Source organism: Anas platyrhynchos, chromosome 2 (assembly GCF_047663525.1).
Source record: "Anas platyrhynchos isolate ZD024472 breed Pekin duck chromosome 2, IASCAAS_PekinDuck_T2T, whole genome shotgun sequence".
NCBI classification, from domain to species: domain Eukaryota; kingdom Metazoa; phylum Chordata; class Aves; order Anseriformes; family Anatidae; genus Anas; species Anas platyrhynchos.
Window position 1 is genome coordinate 106,423,727 of NC_092588.1, and position 20,878 is coordinate 106,444,604.

Consider the following 20,878-nt stretch of genomic DNA (forward strand, 5'->3'; position numbering starts at 1 on the left):
TGGTGTAAGGATTAGACCTGCTTAATAGTCACTTGTCATGATGCTGATTGCTTTAATCTCAACTCTGCTGCGCCTGTTTTCCAAATTGAGTATTATAGTACATTATTTTCCGTATTTTCTCTCTGTAGTGTTGTTTATCCTCTCTGGGCCCTGGTTTCAGATCATTATGGTACTGAGTATTATAGCAATGGCTTATGAGACGATAAGATATCTGGTCATGACTCTAACTTGGTATTCATACTCAGTAATATCGTGGACTCTGTACTTTGGAAACAGTATCTTGGGAACTATTAGCAATTATACCTATTGTTTTTCTCCGTTAGAGAGTCAATCTGTGGAGGGAAAAGGGGAAGATAATTTTTCTTACTTGATTACTCTCCCTTTCTCCTTCACCACCCCTGTATCCTCCTGGATCACTCTGCCTTCCTCCTTCACCACCCTCTTATCCCCTGAGCTTGTCAAAATAGCTCTCCAAGATATTGAATATTATTGGGATACTCAGAATACCATAGTCTTGTTGTTCTGCCTCATGAATGCACTTCAGGTTCTGCTTAAAGTTAAACAACTACTTGGGAAGCTCATCCGGAGATCTGCCCGGAGGCAGGATAGTTGTGGGTGGCAGGGAGTATGGGTGGATATGGGCAGGCATCTAGAGCAGTTGGCACCCCGAGTGTGTTGGAAATTCACCCCTGAGCAATGGCAAAATCCTCAAAAACTGGCAGAATGCTTGAAAAAAAGGTGTCATGATTCTGGCAGTTCCAAAGTAACACAAATCATTGTAACGTGCTGGGGCCTGGCTCATGCCTATCGAGCTGCCATTGATACTGCTATCAACTTAGTGACAGATCCAACGGCCACTGTGACCCCTACGGTGGACTCGGCAGCCGCTACAGATCCGGTTCCTGCAGCCGCTCCAGTTCCAGCTCCTGCAACCGCTCCAGCTCCAGCTCCTGCAGCCACTCCAGCTCCAGCTCCTGCCGCTACTCCAATCCCAGCTCCTGCAGCCGCTCCAGCTCCAGCTCCTGCAACCGCTCCAGCTCCAGCTCCTGCCGCTACTCCAGTCCCAGCTCCTGCAACTGCTCCAGCTCCAGCTCCTGCAGCCGCTCCAGCTCCTGTGGCCGTGTCAGAGAAACAAGCTGTAGCAGTGCAAGTTGACCCTGCAGAGGGTATTCCAATCCCTGTAACGGGGTCAGAGAAACGAGCTGTAGCAGTGCAAGTTGACCCTGCAGAGGGTATTCCAATCCCTGTAACGGGGTCAGAGAAACGAGCAGTAGCAGTGCAAGCTGCCCCTGCAGAGGGCATTCCAACCCCTGTGGCAGACCCTGTAACAAAGTCAGAGAAACGAGCAGTAGCAGTGCAAGCTGCCCCTGTAGAGAAGGTGAAAATATGGTATAGAAATTCAGGTCGTTTAGAACGCAGAGAGTCTTCTGCCAATCCAGGTAAGGCTTCTGCCAAAACTAGGTATAAAGATGATGAAGATGACGACGACGCTGGGCCATCAAGGATTCAGGAGGAGGAAGATGAGGATGCCGAAAAAGCAACAGTAACTACCCGAAGCCTAAACGAGCGCGAGCTACGAGATGTGCGAAAAGATTTTGGTCGCTGTATAGGTGAGCAGCTTGTCACCTGGCTGCTCCGGTGCTGGGACTCTGGAGCCAATTGTGTGGAATTAGACGGCAGGGAAGCCAGACGGTTGGGATCCCTTGCTCGAGACGCCGGCATTGACAAAGCAATTGCAGATGGAGCACAACCCACCAGCCTCTGGAGGCGTCTCCTCTCAGCTGTGAGGGAAAGGTATCCCTTCAAGGAAGAACTTTTATGTCTATCAGGCAAGTGGACCACTATGGAGAAGGGAATCCAGTACCTGAGGGAATTAGCCGTACGGGAAGTGATTTATGAGGATCCAGACCTCAGACAAACATCCAAAGACCCAGATGAAGTCAAGTGTACACGACCCATGTGGCGGAAGTTTGTACGGAGTGCACCATCATCATATGCCAGCTCATTGGCAATAATGGCCTGGAAAGAGGATGAGGAACCCACAGTGGATGAAGCGGCTAAACAACTCCGGCAGTACGAAGAAAGTCTCTCCTCTTCCTTACAGGCCTGCGTCTCAGCTGTGGAGAAACTTTCTGAAGAGGTCCACCAACTTAAAGAGAATCTATCTTCCCCCCAACCTGAACCAACCAGTGTCCAACGACCGAAAGAGAACACCTGGGAGAAAACACTTTCTGAAAAGCTTCACCAACTTGAAGAGAAATTATTCTCCTCCGTACCTGTACAAAGCAGTGTCTCAGCTGTCAGGGGCAGGCGTTCACCCACACAAGGAAGACGCTATGGTGGGTACTCACCCCGTGCCACCCTGTGGTTTTACTTACGAGACCATGGAGAGGACATGAGAAAATGGGATGGAAAATCTACCGCGACCCTAGAGGCACGGGTACGTGAGTTGCAAAAGAAAACAATCAGGAAAAAGGGATTCTCTGAAAAGTTTGCTGCTCCAACTTCCAGCAGACAGTCCTTCAAACACAGAACCGAGGAAGATTCTGACCAGGATTAGGGGGGCCCTGCCTCCAGCCAGGGGGAGGAAAGGGACAATCGAGTTTATTGGACTGTGTGGATTCGATGGCCTGGCACATCACGCGCACAGAGGTATAAGGCTTTAGTAGACACCGGTGCACAATGTACTATAATGCCATCGAGCTATAAAGGACCAGAGCCCATCTATATTTGTGGAGTGACAGGGGGATCTCAGCAGTTGACTGTATTGGAGGCTGAAGTGAGTCTGACTGGGAATGAGTGGGAAAAGCACCGCATTGTGACTGGCCCGGATGCTCCATGTATCCTTGGCATAGACTATCTTAGAAGAGGATATTGCAAGGACCCAAAAGGGTTCCGGTGGGCTTTTGGTATAGCTGCCTTAGAGACAGAGGGCATTAAACAATTATCTACCTTGCCTGGTCTCTCAGAGGACCCCTCTGTTGTGGGGTTGCTGAGGGTCGAAAAACAGCAAGTGCCAATCGCTACCACAACTGTGCACCGGCGGCAATATCGCACTAACCGAGACTCCCTGATCCCCATCCATAAGCTAATTCGTCAATTGGAGAGCCAAGGAGTGATCAGCAAGACTCATTCACCTTTCAATAGTCCCATATGGCCAGTGCGAAAGTCTAATGGCGAGTGGAGACTAACAGTGGACTATCGCGGCCTGAACGAAGTCACGCCACCACTGAGTGCTGCAGTGCCGGACATGCTGGAACTTCAGTATGAACTTGAATCGAAGGCAGCCAAGTGGTACGCCACAATTGATATCGCTAATGCATTTTTCTCCATCCCTCTAGCAGCAGAGTGCAGGCCACAATTTGCCTTCACTTGGAGGGGAGTCCAATATACTTGGAATAGGCTGCCCCAGGGGTGGAAACACAGCCCTACCATTTGTCATGGGCTGATCCAGTCTGCGCTAGAGCAGGGGGAAGCTCCTGAACACCTGCAGTACATCGATGACATTATTGTGTGGGGTGACACAGCAGAGGAAGTTTTCGAGAAAGGGAAGAAAATAGTCCAAATCCTTCTGAAAGCCGGTTTTGCCATAAAACAAAATAAAGTCAAAGGACCTGCACGAGAGATCCAGTTTTTAGGAATAAAATGGCAAGATGGACGTCGTCAAATCCCAATGGATGTGATCAACAAAATAACAGCTATGTCTCCACCAACTAACAAAAAAGAAACACAGACTTTCCTAGGTGTTGTGGGGTTTTGGAGAATGCACATCCCAAATTACAGTCTGATTGTAAACCCACTCTACCAAGTAACCCGTAAGAAGAATGAGTTTGAATGGGGCCCTGAACAACGACAAGCCTTTGAACAAATCAAGCAGGAAATAGTCCATGCAGTAGCCCTTGGGCCAGTTCGAACAGGACCAGATGTAAAGAATGTGCTCTACACTGCAGCCGGGGAGAATGGCCCCACCTGGAGCCTCTGGCAGAAAGAACCTGGGGAAACTCGAGGTCGGCCCCTGGGGTTTTGGAGTCGGGGATACAGAGGATCTGAGGCCCGCTATACTCCAACTGAAAAGGAGATATTGGCAGCATATGAAGGAGTTCGATCTGCTTCGGAGGTGGTCGGTACTGAAGCGCAACTCCTCCTAGCACCCCGATTGCCAGTACTAGGCTGGATGTTCAAGGGAAGGGTCCCCTCTACGCATCATGCAACTGATGCTACATGGAGCAAGTGGGTTGCACTGATTACTCAGCGGGCTCGAATAGGAAACCCCAGTCGCCCAGGAATATTGGAAGTGATCATGGACTGGCCAGAAGGCAAATACTTTGGGATATCATCAGAGGAGGAGGTGGGTCGTGCTGAAGAAGCCCCACTGTACAACCAATTGCCAGAGAATGAAAAGAAATATGCCCTGTTCACTGATGGGTCCTGTCATATTGTGGGGAAGCATCGGAGATGGAAGGCTGCTGTATGGAGTCCTACGCGACGAGTTGCAGAAGCTGCTGAGGGAGAAGGTGAATCGAGTCAGTTTGCAGAAGTGAAAGCCATTCAGCTGGCTTTAGACATTGCTGAACGAGAAAAATGGCCAGTTCTCTATCTCTACACCGATTCATGGATGGTAGCAAATGCCCTGTGGGGATGGTTACAGCAATGGAAGCAAAACAACTGGCAGCGTAGGGGCAAACCCATCTGGGCTGCTGCATTGTGGCAAGATATTGCTGCTCGGGTAGAGAACCTGGCTGTGAAAGTACGCCACGTAGATGCTCATGTGCCCAAGAATCGGGCTACTGAAGAACATCAAAACAACCAGCAGGTGGATCAGGCTGCTAAGATTGAAGTAGCTCAGGTGGACCTGGATTGGCAGCATAAAGGTGAATTATTTATAGCCCGATGGGCCCATGACACCTCAGGCCATCAAGGTAGAGACGCAACATACAGATGGGCTCGTGATCGAGGGGTGGACTTGACCATGGACGCTATAGCACAGGTTATTCATGACTGTGAAACATGTGCTGCAATCAAGCAAGCCAAACGGTCAAAGCCTCTTTGGTATGGAGGACGATGGCTGAAATATAAATATGGAGAGGCCTGGCAGATTGATTACATCACACTCCCTCAAACTCGCAATGGCAAGCGCCACGTACTTACAATGGTGGAAGCAACCACCGGATGGCTGGAAACATATCCTGTGCCTCATGCCACCGCCCGGAACACCATCCTGGGCCTTGAAAAGCAAGTCCTATGGCGACATGGCACCCCAGAAAGAATAGAATCAGACAATGGGACTCACTTCCGAAACAACCTTATAGACACTTGGGCCAAAGAACATGGTATTGAATGGGTGTATCACATCCCCTATCATGCACCAGCCTCCGGGAAAGTTGAACGATACAATGGCCTGTTAAAGACTACCTTGAAAGCAATGGGCGCTGGGACGTTCAAAAACTGGGATACGCATTTGGCAAAGGCCACCTGGTTAGTCAATACTAGGGGATCTACCAACCGAGCTGGACCTGCCCAATCAAACCTGTTACGTACTGTAGATGGGGATAAAGTTCCTGTAGTGCATGTAAAAAATATGCTGGGTAAAACAGTCTGGGCTACTCCTGCCTCAGGAAAAGGCAAACCTATTCGTGGAATTGTTTTCTCTCAGGGACCTGGATACACTTGGTGGGTGATGCAAAAGAACGGAGAGGTGCGGTGTGTACCTCAACGAGATTTAATACTGGGTGAGAATAGCCCATGAACTGAATTGTACGATGTTAATTAGTATATTACACTGTATGTTATCACTACCATGATTACTATAGGTGACTAATTAGAATGTACGGAAAAGAGTGTAACCTGAGCATGACATAAATGGTATGGAATAAGGGGTGGATAGATGTCCTGGTTTCAGTTAGCACAGAATTAATTTTCTTCCTAGTAGCTGGTGGAATGCTGTGTTTTGGCTTAGGATGAGAAGAGTGCTGATAACACCCCGATGCTTTAATTGTTGCAGAGCAGTGCTTATACTAAGCCAAGGACATCTCAGCCTTTTGCTCTGTCCTGCCAACGGACAGGCTGGGGGTGCAGTAAGAGCTGGGAGGGGACAGACCCAGGACAGGTGACCCAAACTAGCCAAAGGGGTATTCCATACCATCTGACGTCATGCTAAACAATATATAGGGGTGGCTAGCCGGGGGAAGGGGGCCGGACTGCTCAGGGTTAGGCTGGGCATCGGTCAGCGGGTGGTGAGCAATTGCATTGTGCATCACTTGTTTGTACACATTATTATTACTTTCGTATTATCACCATTGTATCATTATTATTATTATTGTTATTATTATTTTTGTTATTATTATTTTCCTGTCTTATTAAACTGTCTTTATCTCAACTCACGGGCTTCACTCTCCATTTCTCTCCCCCGTCCCAGAGAGGGAGGGGGGAGGGTGAGCGAACGGCTGCGTGGTGTTTAGCTGCCGGCCGGGTTAAACCACGACACATTCATCAATATCTCCACAGTTTCTCTTGTCTACAAACTCAAACCCAGCTGGACAGTCACATTCATTTATGTTACATTCCTTCAGGGGCTCATCACCCCAGTCCTTGCAGTCTCTCTGCTGGTTACACACTTTGTTGATATCTATGCATTCTCCACTTCTGCACTTGAATTTGCCAGGTCCAGAGCACTGAATAACATCGTTACAGTTTGCTTCATCAGTGCCATCCAGACCGTCTCTCACACCACTGCACTGCCTACTCCTATGGACACAGTTCCCATCTTCACATCTGAACTGGTCTGGCCTGCAGGTCTGAGAAGGGCAGTTAATTTCATCACTTCCATCCTTGCAATCAGGATCTCTGTCACAGTCTTTTTCACCTGAGCCGCACTGCACCTCACTCACATAACACCTCACCAGAGGTGCAGGCTGGCGGCCACACTGCTCCAAAGATTCATCCGAGTGGTCGGAGCAGTCACCTTGACCATTGCAGACAAAGCTTTTGGAAATACATTGCCCACTATTGCATGTAAATTCTGCTGCACTACAAGTCACATTGCCACAATTCTCTTCATCTTCTCCACTGTCACAGTCCTTTTCACCATCACATTTCCAGGACACTGGCGCCCGCCGCCGCCCCGCACCTGTGTCACTTATACTACTGCTATTACCCGTGCCGTCAGTGTCAGTGGCATCCTCCTGGTACCGTTTCTGTCTTTGCCGCCCCTTACTCTCCCCCTTTTCTTTTTGCCACTGACCATTCACCACAAATGGATGAGACACATGATTACTAGTTAGGAAAGAGCGTGTAACATCTGCTATACGGCTGCAGGCGATCTGCTGGTTTTGGTAATACTCTAGCTGCCTCTCCGCCAGCTCCACGCGCTGCAGCAGATTCTCAATGAAGTGCTGGAGCCTGGCTTTTCCCCACAATTCTTTTTCTGCCTCCTCCTCGAACTCGCTGAGGCGCTGCTTCAAGGCCGTGATCATCTCCACCGCCACGTCCACCTGCCTGCTGAGCACCCGCTCCCTCCGCTGCACCTCCTGCTGCTTCTGCGAGAGCTGCACGAAGGCCGCCCGCACCTCCAGCAGCTCCGCCGTCTTCTGGGCCAGCTCCCCGGTCAGCCTGTCGAGCCGCTTCTCCATCGTCTTGTCCACGGCCTCCACCATCCTGCTGAACTTCGCCCTGACATGCGCCAGCCCGGCCGCCTCCGGCTCCGGCCGCCCCTCTCCGGAGGCGTCGCAGAAGGCGGCGAGGGGTGCCCCGCAGCCGGAGGGGCTGCCCCGGCCGCAGCCGTTTCCCGGCACGTTGCGTCGACATGCCGCTTCCTTGTGATTGTTCGACTGACAATTTGAGCACCATACTGCCCCAGCTTTGCAGTATCGTCTCACGTGTCCAAAAGCACCACAACGATAACATCGGCAGCGGTGTGGTAATTGGCTACTAGGGGGTGGTACTTGACCACCAGCGGTTTGCAAAGGAGCGAGAGCTGCAAGGACCTGACTCTGTGTAGACTGAACATGCTCTTTCACAGCCTGTGCCTGTTCTCGCATGCTGTCACCTAATTGCTTTACTGCCTCTACTAACATAGCCTGTGGGCCTACTGGTACCTGAGCCATTCTTTCCAACCCTTCCTCGATTGTCCATGTCCCGGGTAAGGAAGCCAATATAGTGCGGGTAGAGGGGTTGCTATTCTGAATTGCGCACTGGTTTAATATCATGCCCTTGAGGTAATCGGGCACCCCTGCCGCCTGTATGGCGTTTGCTACGCGATCAATAAAAAGCCCAAATGGTTCCTCTCTACCCTGTTTGATTCCCATGTAGGAAGGTATTCCCCCTGGCCCCTTTATCCAATCCAATGCTCTTCTGGCCGTTCTCATTGATTCCTTGGCTTTATCAGGTCCCAGCAATGCCTGTGCTTCTGTCCTAAAATACAGTCCTATCCCCATCAACTCTTCCAGCGTGACCCCATGTAAAGGGTCCCCCGGCGCTCTTATCACTGCGACTGCTTCTTGACAAGCAGCGTGCCAATGGGCATTAAATAAGAGCTGCTGGTGTTGGGTCAAAATTAACTTCATTATGTTGCGTATGTCTCCTGGAAGCAAAATATTTGTTCCCCAAATGTAGTCCAGCATCTGTCTCGTAGGTTCACCTTTCAGACCTGAGTCATTTACTGTGGACCGCAGCTGAGTTAACAATTTCCAGTCCAAATTCACTAGATTAACCGTAACATTACCCTGGGCGTCCGGCGGTGAGTAAATTACCGGGAAGGCCTCTGGAACCAATTGTGCAGCTATCTCGTGTTCACCCTCACGTAGGGCCTCATTTGCTATTTGGTTCCACACCCTCTGCCTCTGTTGAACACCGTCTGTAAACGGGCTTGTGTTTTTTCTGTCTGGTTTTTGCTCTCTTATTTCCTCGTCCATCTGAGGGTTAACAATAGCAGCTCTTCCTGGCAATCCCAGTCGCTCTGTAGCGGCAGCAGCGACTCTCTGCTCAGCCTGATGTATAGCTAAGGCGTTAGTGACAGCTTTCCAAGGCTTCGATAATTTTTTAGCAGTCTTATTGTCCTTAATAACTTCATCAAACAATTTGTCCCCAAATTTGCGCCACTCTGCTTGTTCAAAGACTGTATCCGGATTGATAAAACAACCCTGTGCTACTCCATATGCTAATAATCCTGGTAAATCCTTTTTGCAGTCTATACCCTGCGTGCTCCGCTTTTCTAAAAAGCATTTTAGCAAATCATACGCCGCTTGTGTCTCCATGCCTTTATTTATGCTGTTGCAGCCTTTGCGAGACACATGACTGACAGGGACCCTCTATAGATGCCCCCGGGTGCGGGGATTCCGCGTTTACGTCCCGTTACGTCCCGTTCACCTCTCAGGCTGCGGGTGCGGGGATTATCGTCCCTTTTACTTCAATTTCCTGCGCGGTTCCGTTTCCCGCGTCTCTCACCGTGAGTCCTGTGTAGAGTGGTCCCAGGTCGTCCTGGCTGTCCCGGCTGAGCTCCGATGTCCCGGCGGCGCTCCGGTGTGGCAGTCTTGGCGCTGTGATGTCGCGGCGCCGCTGGTGTCCTGGTCTCCCTGTGTTACGATGTGCCGGTGCCGCTGGTGTCCCGCTGCGCTGCAATGTTTGTCCTGGTGCCGCTGCGATGTCCGTGCTCGGCTGCGATGTCCTGCTCCGGTGCGATGTCTGTCCCGCTGCGATGTCTGTTCAGGCCCTGTTCAGGTCCCAGCCTGTTCGGGCGCCATTTGTTGCGAAGCACGGCCGAAAGCACGACGGACACCAGCAGAGTCAGATCATGCTGCTCCATTTTATTGCCCGAATAGCCTAACTTTTATAGAGAACTTTACAGGGGCGGACAGTGTTTCACACAAGATTATTGGTCAAAAGCACTCAGGCAAAAAACTATAAGAAAACAACCCCACCTGCAAGAAAAGAACCCCCCTTTTGATTAGCAGTCAGGAAAACAACCCCCTTTGTGATTAGCGGTCATGTAGACCTAGTCCTTGAGGCCAGCTGCTGGTAACAGTATTTTCTGAGTTCCTTAATTGGGCGATGTGGGAGTCACTGCCCTGGGAGCTTCTCACAGTTACTCTGGCAGCTTGGCTTGCTCAGCTACAGCAGGCCCTGAGATTCCTAAGGCCTACCCCTGGTTGCTTAAAGCAAGCTCAGATCGAACAATTGTTCCACGGGCACATGTCCACGTCCTGTATGCCAATTCCCAACATCCTTTATGTGTTAGGATGTAACTGTAAATGAGGTACTAAGAGAACTAGCTAGATGGTCAATGTTTCATTTTAAGTAAATACAATTTGTGGAATTGAAAAGGAAATGTTTGTAAATCTCGACGCTCCTGTCCCACCTTCAGCCCAGGTGCAGAAAGAATAGTAAAGAGTTTGGGTTCTAAAGATATTGCAAAAGCTGCAAATCTGTGACATTCACTGTATCAGTTTAAAAGAAGCAGAATCTAAATCCACATTGTTCAAAAACTTCACTTCTGATTTAAAAACAAAACAGCAAAAAAAAAAAAAGCAAACAAAAAACCACAAAACAACTACGTTCAATGTACATTTACGAGCAACTTGAGCTGCTATTCAAGATGCGTTTCCTTTAGTGTTTCTGTATTAGTAGCTTGTCTTTTCTGTTAAAATTGCCACCTTTGAATCAGGAGTTGTCCTGTGTGCGATGCATTTTGAACAAATATTGTAGAAAATTAGACAGTTGTTCAATTGTCTCGAGTTTTTATTATTTAATTAATATTCAGCATCTGTGGGAAAATACTGCATGGATTGCTGCTTCAAGTACAAACTTCCGTACATTTACTAAAGTAAATTTGAGTCATCTGTTACGGAAGGAGGAGCTCTAGAAATTTGATTCGATTGGGCATCGCATCTTAATGAAATTGTATTATTTCCATTCCTCGTTGGGCTGTCAAACCTGTCAGCTGTTTGTTCGTACTTGTCTCAAGCAGTGCAAATTTTGATTTGAAACTTCCTCGGAAACAAAGAGTTAAATGAAGCTTTAAATAAATGTTCTGTTGTGAGCCAGTGCAGCATATGAAATTTCATCCGTTTAGATAAGATTTCTGGGGCCTTCCTGTTGCGCTGGGTCTGAATGTCTGGTTATAACCATTGGCACCTGAGTTGAAATGTTTGTCCCCTAGTAAAGTCACTTAGTTGCATGTAGTGAGGTGCTGCGCTAACAGTCTGACTTATTTTTTCTTGCTCCCTAGACTTTGGATTTTTGAAAACACACTCTTCTACATCTGCACAACCTACAACAAGCACAGTGATTTATACTAGGCCTGCAATAACAACTTTTTCTGCAGGTAAAGAGACTTCTAAACAAGCATCATACTGGCAATCTGATACATGTGACCCTTTTCTGCAAAACAAAGACATAGACAACAAATGTGTAACTTGTCAAGCGACTAAAGCATCGACAGTCGAGACTACGAAACAGACAATAAGTTCAAGCCAATGTGACACCTCAAAGCCAACAGCGCCCCCAGCAGAGATGCTGGGCTTTGGAGACAAATTCAAAACAGTAGCTGGAACGTGGGATTGTGATACCTGTCTTGTCCAAAACAAACCGGAAGCGACAAAATGTATAGCATGTGAGACGCCAAAACCTGGAACGGGAGTAATGCCTGCTCTGACATTACCAGTGGTGACAGACAGCTCAGTGACAGTGACATCCTCCTCGAGCAGCACTGACACGACACTCACTCTGGACTTTGGAGACAAATTTAAGAAGCCGAAAGGCTCTTGGGACTGTGCAATATGTCTTGTATCAAATAAGGCAGAAGATAACAAATGTGTAGCTTGTCAGTCTGAGAAACCAGGTATGGTCCTTTTTATTTTTTCCTGTTGTTTCCATCTTAGCCTCTGTGAATCTTGTACAGAAGAAAAGTACGTTGCATTTATGGAACATTTTAAGCAACGTGATTCCCAGATCCAGTTGATGGATTAGAGGCTGCCTGCAGGATTGGTTTACAGGCACTTCAGAGGTCTCAGCCCAGGTTCCAGCCTGTCGCATAAATTGAAGCGGTTGTGAAACCTATTGGTACGGAGCTGGATCAATGCAAATATGCCCTGCTTTGCAGCTGGTGAGGGAAGATGGCTGGACTGGGTGACTTAATTCAAAAACGACGTACTGATTTTTCACTGGCGCAAATGAGAACTCCATAGAAAGAGATAAAAATTGCTGTGTGTTTTCTCTTTCAGAAATAAGTAAAAATAATTCCAAAATATGGCCCAAATGCCTCTATTCACCATTTGTATGTAATTGAGGCAAAGCCAGATTTCAAGACAGTGCTGTAGTCTTAACTGGTCTTAAGCTAAAGCAGAGAGATGCCTATGAAGGTCAGTGATAGGCTTCAAGAAAGTGAGTGACCCGCTGGGTAACTTGTTGAGGGCAGTCCTGGGTTGTTTCCCATTGTGCGCGACTGTAATTGATTTTGAGCGTGGTTGTATTGTTTTTAAAATACGATTCTGATTTTAACTTTGACTCTAAACGTCACTTAATATGCCATTACATCAAAAAACACCTTTGCAAATATATCTGGGATGAAACAATTTGAGATGGGCTAGATTGGGCTTTTGTAATCATCCTGTACAGTAAGACTGAAATTTCGTGAGGTAAGGTAATGGATTTCAGTCAGAGTTGATTCTCTTGGACTTCTTTGTGGGTTTTTGATGGCTTTTGTTTTTTCTGGGGTGGAGGGGGGCGTCTCAGAGTTGTTTTGAACATTTCTGTGGGGTCTGATAAACCAAATTTAAAAGTTAATGTTCATTTTATAGTTGATGTTCAAACAGGATGGTTAACTGTCTTGTTTTTCTTGTAGAGGGTCTAACACCTGTGACCAGTAGCAGTGCATCGACATTTTCTGCTCCTTCTGGAGAATTTCTGGATTGAGACAAATTTAAGAAGCCTGAAGGAAGCTGGGATTGTGAGACCTGCTCGGTTCGAAACAAAGCAGAGGCCACAAAGTGTGTAGCCTGTGAAAGTGCAAAGCCAGGCGCCAAAGCAGATCTCAAAGGTAACGCTTACTGATTAAAACGAGGATGCATGTTCTGTGTTTTATTTTTTGTTTTGCTCTGATTTTTTTTTATTTTCTTACTTTTCAAGCACAATTATTTTTTCCTTTGAGCTGTGGTGTACTTGTTCATTTTTCCTATAGGAATATTGCCTCGATAAGATAACAGCTGTTTCCACACTTTTCCCCAAGAATAAATTTATCCTTTCTAGAGAAAAACTTTCATTAATGACATGCTTGTTCTTCACATGCCCTACGTGTTGTTCATTTGGAGTGCAGACTAAAAACATGATCTTTCAAAGAAGTTTGTGTACTTTTTAAAGCCAGGTGGTAGACAGAAAACACAATTGTGAAAAGGTTGATGTAGGGAGGAAGCATGGCGTTTTCCTGTTTTACTGTTTGGTGGGTTGTTTTTTAAACAGTTTTGACTGGAAAGATCAGGACTAGAGTGTTGTTAAAACCTTCGTGTACTGCAGGTACCCCATGGGTTACAAACCTGATGTTCACTTATTTCTGCAGGTTTTGGTACTGCTACTGTGTCCACAAATGCTGCCTTACCATCATTTACATTTGGTGTTCAGTCGTCATCATCCTCTGAGTCTTCTCATACGTTAGATAGCACGGGAAGTTTCAAATTTGGAGAACAAGGGGGCTTCAAGTTTGGCATTGCCTCTGAATCTGCATCCTCCAACAATGTGGTTGGGGGATTTAAGTGTCCTAGTACACCAGGGGACTTCAAATGTGGAGTTTCATCCTCGCTATCTAAATCAGAAGAGAGTAAAAAAGAAGGAAAAAGAAACAGTTTTACCTTTGGCCTTCCATCTACAAGTAGTCAGGCTCCTTCAACATTTCGGTTTGGGGCCGCGAGCCTGGGACAGCAGGAAAAGAAAGAGGAACCAGTATTGGGAGGTTTTGCTTTTGGTACAAGTTCTGCTACTGCCATGGCTGCCAACGAGAATAAAACCGGAGTCAGTGGCTTCACTTTTGGAACTGCTGGAGACCAGGAGGTTGTATCAGCTTCTTTTGCATTTAAGAAGCCAGATGAGAAGAAGGACGAAGCTCCTTCAACAAAAGGAGGCTTCTCCTTTGGCAGTGCAGAGTCTGCAGCTGCCTCACAGTTTATTTTGGGAAGGGCAGAAGAGAAGCAGGATTCTGTCACTTCTGCTGCTCCATTAGCGTTTGGAAAGAAAGCTGACGCTGAAGAGTCAAAGGCACAGCCTATCTTTTCAGTTGGGAAGTCCGAGCATACAAAAGAAGAGAGCACAGCAAAACCCATATTCAACTTCAGTTTCGTTAAACCATCAGAGAAGGAACCTGAGCAAGCAAAGCCAGCTTTTTCATTTGGGGTCCAAACCAGTACTTCAGGTAAACAGAATATCTTTTGTCTTCGCTTGTCTGCTTATGTCCATCAGAGAAGAACTCTGAAACTATACTAGGAAAAAAAAAAAAAAAAAGTCACTGCTGTAGTGACTTTAGAAACTTCGGCAACCCTCCTGCTTCATTTTGCAAGAGGAACGCTGTCTCATTTGTCTTGAGAGTGTACTCTTAATTGAAGAGGTGTGAGGGTAGTTAGAAAGGATGATGCTTCTCTAGAGCTCTGATGACCAAAGTATAGGAAAGGAAAAGAAAAATCTGATCTGTGCCTCTTTGTTCTGCACAGGTTTTGAGTTAACTTTCAGTGTTCTTGCTGTACAGTTGTTGAAAGAAGGGGAAGGAGCTGGGGGTACGTACAGGGTTATGGCATTCGTCTTTCCAGGTAGCCATTACTGTGATGAGTCATTAATGGTACCTCAAATTTAACAACTTCACTTCTTTGTTTCCAGTTCTTTTCCCTGTTCCACTTGAAGGGAGTGAGCGAGTGGCTGTGTGGTGCTTAGTTGCCTACAATGGTTAAACCACAACTTTATTGAAGTTATTAAATTAGAGGTAATGTGGTCGTATAAGCCTCGCATAGAATGAGCCTAGGGTGCAATAATTGGCATATTATTGCAATAAAATAAACATCAATCTGTTCCAGAGCAATTGAAATATTTTTGTATGGTTTGAAGTAGGTAGCTGATGTAATACGTTGAGGTGTTTGCTGAAGTTCTTGGAGTGTCACTGGGCTGAGTTTACCGTTCTTCAGCTTCCTGGTTTGCTTTTCCATGCATTTAGACCTAAGTAGCATCTCCAGCTTTTCCTCTGGGTTTCTGGAATTTGGTTGTGAAGATATTGTCCTATACCCACTAGGAAACTTGACTTTGTTTTATTACTACTTCTCTCTGCAAAATAACTGAAACATCAAGCTTTTCAACGTCACTGCAGGACTTGTGTTGGGTAGTGAATTCAGGTAGTTGTTGCTCTTAAATGTAAACCTTGAATTCTTTTGAAAATACAGATACAGCCAACAAGTAATGCTAGCAGTCCTGCGTTTGCATTTTCATCTCCAATTGTGAAGTCTACGGAGGCAGAAGTGCTATCTACATTTCCTGTAAGTAAACTAATAAAGAAGCTAGACTTGTTTTCTTAGGCACTTAGTAGGCTGTTGCAGAACACTAAAGCTGAATCTGCCTTGATGGAGAGAACTATGTAGGCTTCTGGCTTGTAATTTGTCATTCAGCATGCATGCTACAAATGTGAAGACCAGCTTTCATCCCCCTACCCATCGGTACTGCGTCGCTGCCTCAGTTCAATTTTAGTTTTGTTGGTAGTAGTGCTGTCTGGGCGTCACCAAGCGCTGTTTCAACAGCTGCAACGAGCATGGCAACTCCAGCAGCTGCGACAGGCATGGCAATTCCAGCAGCAGCAAAGGGCGTTGCCACTCCAGAGGCAGCAACGGGCATTGCAACGCCTGCTGCAGCGCTGGGCATGGCAACGCCGGCAGCAGCGACGGGAAGAGCGAATCCAGCAGAAGCAAAAGGCATGGGAAGCCCTGCAGAAGGAGCTGGCCTGGATAATCGAGCGGCGAAAACAGGAATTTCAAGAAGAGTGGAAGCGACGGGCACGGGCCATGGAGAAGCAGCGGGAGATATGGGAAGTCGCAAAGCAGATGCGGTTGCAGGAAATCCAGCAGCGGTGGGCGCAGCCAGTCCAGCAGCAGCGGTGGGCGCAGGAAATGCAGCAGCAGCAGCAGTGGTGGGCGCAGCCAATCCAGCAGCAGCAGTGGGCGCAGGAAATGCAGCAGCAGCAGCAGTGGGCGCAGCCAATCCAGCAGCAGCAGCAGCAGTGGGCGCAGGAAATGCAGCAGCAGGCGAGGGAAACCCGGCAGTAGCGCCGGGGGTGGGAAATCCAGCTGCAGTGCCGGGGGCGGGCAATCCATCAGCAGCGGAGGCGAACATGACATGTCTAGAGGAGGAAGAGGAGGCGGAGGAAGAGGAGGTAGAACAAATGACATACTCAGTGGCAGGGGGGAGCGTGACATATCCAACGGTGTCGGCGGGCGTGACATACCCAGCAGTGGCGACGGGCATACCTTATCTAACACTGGCAAAGAGCAAGACAAATTCAGCGGCGACGACTACGACGAGCATGACAAATTCAATGGCGGCGGGAGACATGGCAATCACGGCGGCGGGCCAGGTAAGTCTTTTTGCTGTCAGTACTTCTTCGGGTGAGTATGCCGCTTTGTTGCGAGTTGTGTGGTGCTTGTGAAGCTAATGAATGTTAGTTTGTGCTTGGCTGAATAAATTGGGGTCGCATGCCAGTTTGGGGAAAAACGCACAAATGTTTTGATTCTGCTTCTCTCAGTCTTAGACCTTGCAAACTTCTGTTTAATGCGATTGTGTAACTGCTTCAAATGCTGCGGGATTCGGGGGGGGAATGGGGTGTGCATTTTATGGCAAGCTATTTATACTGATTTGGGCGGGGGTAGAGTTAATTTTCTTCATAGTAGATGGTGCTGCGTTGCAGATTTGTGACCAAAACAGTGTTGCTAAGGCACTGGTGTTTTAGCTGTTGCTGAGCAGTGCTTGCACAGTGACGAGTCCTTTTCTGTTTCTCACACCGCCCTGCCAGCGAGGAGGTTGGGTATGCACAAGAGGCTGGGAGGGGACCCAGCCAGGACAACCGACCCCAGAGGACCAAGGGGATACTCCACACCATTTAGCATCATTCCCAGCAATAAATAGAATCATAGAATCATAGAGTATCCTGAGTTGGAAGGGACCCTTAAGGAACATCAAGTCCAACTCTTGACACCGCACAAGTCTACCCAAAAGTTCAGACCACGTGACCAAGTGCACAGTCCAATCTCTTCTTAAATTCAGACAGGCTCGGTGCAGTGACCACTTCCCTGGGGAGCCTGTTCCAGTGTGCAACCACCCTCTCTGTGAAGAACCCCCTCTGATGTCAAGCCTAAATTTCCCCTGCCTCAGCTTAACCCCGTTCCCGCGGGTCCTGTCACTGGTGTTAATGGAGAAAAGGTCTCCTGCCTCTCGACACCCCCTTACGAGGAAGTTGTAGACTGCGATGAGGTCTCCCCTCAGCCTCCTCTTCTCCAGGCTGAACAGGCCCAGTGCCCTCAGCCGTTCCTCGTACGTCTTCCCCTCCAAGCCTTTCACCATCTTCGTAGCCCTCCTCTGGACACTCTCCAACAGTTTCATGTCCTTTTTATACTGTGGTGCCCAGAACTGCACACAGTACTCGAGGTGAGGCCGCACCAGCGCAGAGTAGAGCGGGACAATCACCTCCCTCGACCTACTAGCGATGCCGTGCTTGATGCACCCCAGGACACGGTTGGCCCTCCTGGCTGCCAGGGCACACTGCTGGCTCATATTCAACTTGCTGTCTACCACGACCCCCAGATCCCTCTCTTCTAGGCTGCTCTCCAGCGTCTCATCGCCCAGGCTGTACGTGCAGCCAGGGTTTCCCCGTCCCACGTGCAGGACCCGGCACTTGCTCTTATTGAACTTCATGCGGTTGGTGATCGCCCAGCTCTCCAACCTATCCAGATCTCTCTGCAAGGCCTTTCCACCCTCATTGGAGTCCACAACTCCTCCAAGTTTGGTGTCATCAGCAAACTTGCTCAAAATACCTTCTATTCCTACATCCAGATCGTTTATAAAAATATTGAAAAGTACCGGCCCTAAAATGGAGCCTTGAGGGACCCCACTGGTGACCGCCCGCCAGCCTGACGCAGACCCATTCACCATAACCCTTTGGGCCCTGCCCGTTAGCCAATTGCTTACCCATCGTATGATGTTTTTATTTAGCTGTATGGTGGACATTTTGTCCAGTAGGATCCTATGGGAAACCGTGTCAAAAGCCTTGCTGAAGTCCAAAAAAATCACATCAGCTGGTTTCCCTTCGTCCACCATACGGGTGATCTTATCATAAAAGGAAATCAGATTAGTTAGGCAGGACCTACCCTTCACAAACCCATGCTGGCTGGGACCAATGACTGCTTTGTCCCCCAGGTGCGCCTCAATAAGTTCGAGAACCATCTTCTCCATGATTTTACCAGGCACTGATGAGACTGACAGGCCTGTAATTGCTAGGGTCTTCTTTCTGACCCTTCCTGAAAATCGGCACAACATTTGCCAGCTTCCAGTCTACCGGGACCTCTCCAAATTCCCAGGATCGTTGAAAAATAATTGAGAGAGGTTCCGCGATGATGTCCGCCAGCTCTTTCAGCACCCGGGGATGAATCCCGTCCGGACCCATGGACTTGTAGGGATCCAGGTGGAGTAGCAGATCCCGCACACGTTCAGGGTCGGTTGGGAGTTTGTCATCCCCACTGTCCCGGTCCTCCAGCTCAGGGCACCCTGGGTCCCGAAGCCCATCATCGGCATTGAAGACAGAGGCAAAGAAGGCGTTAAGTGTCTCTGCTTTGCCTGTGTCATTGTCTGTGAGGAGACCTTCCCTATCAAGGAGCGGCCCTATGTATTCTTTAGTTCTCCTTTTTCCATTCACATATCTAAAAAAACCCTTTTTATTTTCTCTCACAGCCACAGCCAGCTTCAACTCTAGGTGTGCTTTGGCCACACGAATTTTCTCCCTACAAACACGAACAGCATCCCTGTATTCTTTCCATGACACCTGGCCCTCCTTCCAGTAGCGAAACACTCTCTGTTTCTGCCTAATCTCCATTAGAATGTTCCTGGTCAGCCACGCCGGCCTCCTGCCCCGCCTGCCTGACTTGCGATATTTAGGAATTGTCTGATCTTGTGCTTCTAGGAGGCATCGCTTAAAGAATGACCAGCACTGGTGGACATTGAGGCCTTCAAGAGCAGCTTCCCAGGGGACCTTGCTGACTAGTTCCCTGAGCAGCCTGAAGTCCGCTTTCCCCATATCTAGGGATGAGGTTTTGGTGGCACTTTTCCTTCTGTCACCGTAAAGTTTGAACTCAACCACTTCATGGTCGCTATGACCGAGGCGGCCACCAATCACCACATCTCCCACCAGACCCTCTCTGTTTTCTAGCAACAGGTCTAGGAGGGCACCTTTCCTAGTTGGCTCCGTTAGCACCTGCACCGAGAAGTTATCATCTAGGTGCTTCATGAACCTCCTGGACTTACTCGTGTCAGCCGTGTGGCACTCCCAGTTAACGTCTGGCAAGTTGAAGTCCCCCATAAGGACAAGGGGAGTTAATCTCGAGGCCTCTCTTAGTTCTGTAAAGAATAATTTATCGGCGCTATCGTCCTGGCCAGGCGGTCTGTAATAGACTCCCACAACGACATCCCCTTTATTCGTTCGTCCCTTGATCCTTACCCAGAGGCTCTCAACTTTGCCATCGCCGACCTGGAGTTCCACACAGTCCAGCCCCTGCTTCACATACATCGCCACCCCACCACCTCGCCTACCCTGCCTGTCCCTCCTGAAGAGCCTGTAACCATCTATCGCAACACCCCAGTCACAGGACTCATCCCACCAGGTTTCGCTTATGCCGATGATGTCGTACTGCGGGACTGGGCCAGTACTTCTAGCTCATCCATTTTATTCCTCATACTGCGTGCGTTCGTGTAGAAGCATTTCAGGTGCGTCTCCTTACACTCAGCACCTTGTGGATCTGACCGAAGGACCTCACTGGCACACAGCCCCTCTGATTCTAGCGTACCATCCCTTAGGTCTTCACCGGCGTGCCTGGTTTTAGCCCCTTCCCCCTTCGACTCTAGTTTAAAGCCCTATCTATCAGCCCTGCCAACTCCTGACCAAAGATCCTTACCCCTCTCTGAGAGAGGCGCATCCCATCCGGTGCCATCAGGCCCAATGTAGCATAGACCTTCCCGTGATCAAAGAACCCAAAGTTCTGCCGGTCACACCAGTCTCGAAGCCACGAGTTTATGTGAACAGCACGCCTTTCAGCTTCGATCCCCCCTATCGGAAGGACAGAGGCAAACACAACCTGCGCCCCTGATCCTCTAAGTAGTCGCCCCAAATCCCTAAAGTCTCTTTTGATCGCCTTCGGACTTCTCATTGCTACTTCATCGCTACCAGCCTGAAAGACCAGTAGCGGGTAGTAGTCAGTGGGCCGTACCAGGCGCTTGACTTTCTTGGCAAAGTCTCTCACCCGAGCCCCAGGGAGGCAACAGACTTCTCTGCGGGTTGGGTCCGGTCGGCATATCGGTCCCTCTGTCCCTTTCAGAAGGGAGCCCCCCATAACAATAGCCCTTCTTTCTTTTTTGAAGGATGATGTGGCAATGCGATGTGTAGGTCGCCTTGTCTTAGGCGCCCCCTCCAACTGGGACGGGTTTTTATCTACTTTGTCATTCAGATTGTCTTGTTCTAGTCCTTCGTATCGATTATTTAAGGGTAGATGAGAAGGTGAGGTGGGCAGAGAGAGGGCTCGCCTACCACCCCGAATAGGCACCTGCCTCCATTCCCCCCCTTGATCTAGGTCTCCTCCCGCTGCCTGGCAGGAGGAGGGAACCTCCG

At 48.6% G+C, this 20,878-nt stretch overlaps 3 protein-coding genes across 5 annotated transcripts in view; 2 read left to right on the forward strand and 1 right to left on the reverse strand.

The window, feature by feature from the left end:
- LOC113841966 (uncharacterized) overlaps positions 1–20,878 on the reverse strand; it is a 239,863-nt gene that overhangs the window by 78,231 nt on the left and 140,754 nt on the right. The window lies entirely within an intron of this gene.
- LOC140001662 (nuclear pore complex protein Nup153-like) overlaps positions 10,532–20,878 on the forward strand; it is a 59,392-nt gene continuing 49,045 nt past the window's right edge. Inside the window, exons 1-3 of the mRNA XM_072034040.1 lie at positions 10,532–11,833; positions 12,836–13,030; positions 13,547–14,392. Of these exons, the coding sequence (XP_071890141.1) occupies positions 13,969–14,392 (424 nt within the window). The 5' untranslated portion in view covers positions 10,532–11,833; positions 12,836–13,030; positions 13,547–13,968. The remainder of the gene's footprint in view (positions 11,834–12,835; positions 13,031–13,546; positions 14,393–20,878) is intronic.
- The window catches only part of LOC113841103 (uncharacterized), a 50,064-nt gene continuing 44,820 nt past the window's right edge, over positions 15,635–20,878 (forward strand). For 2 of the 3 annotated variants that reach the window (XM_072034042.1, XM_072034041.1), the window contains exon 1: positions 15,635–16,585. In XM_072034042.1, the coding sequence (XP_071890143.1) occupies positions 15,767–16,585 (819 nt within the window). In that variant the 5' untranslated portion in view covers positions 15,635–15,766. Of the gene's footprint in view, positions 16,586–17,020; positions 17,208–20,878 lie in introns of those variants that run through there. The other variant, XM_027447818.3, reaches the window with a different exon arrangement.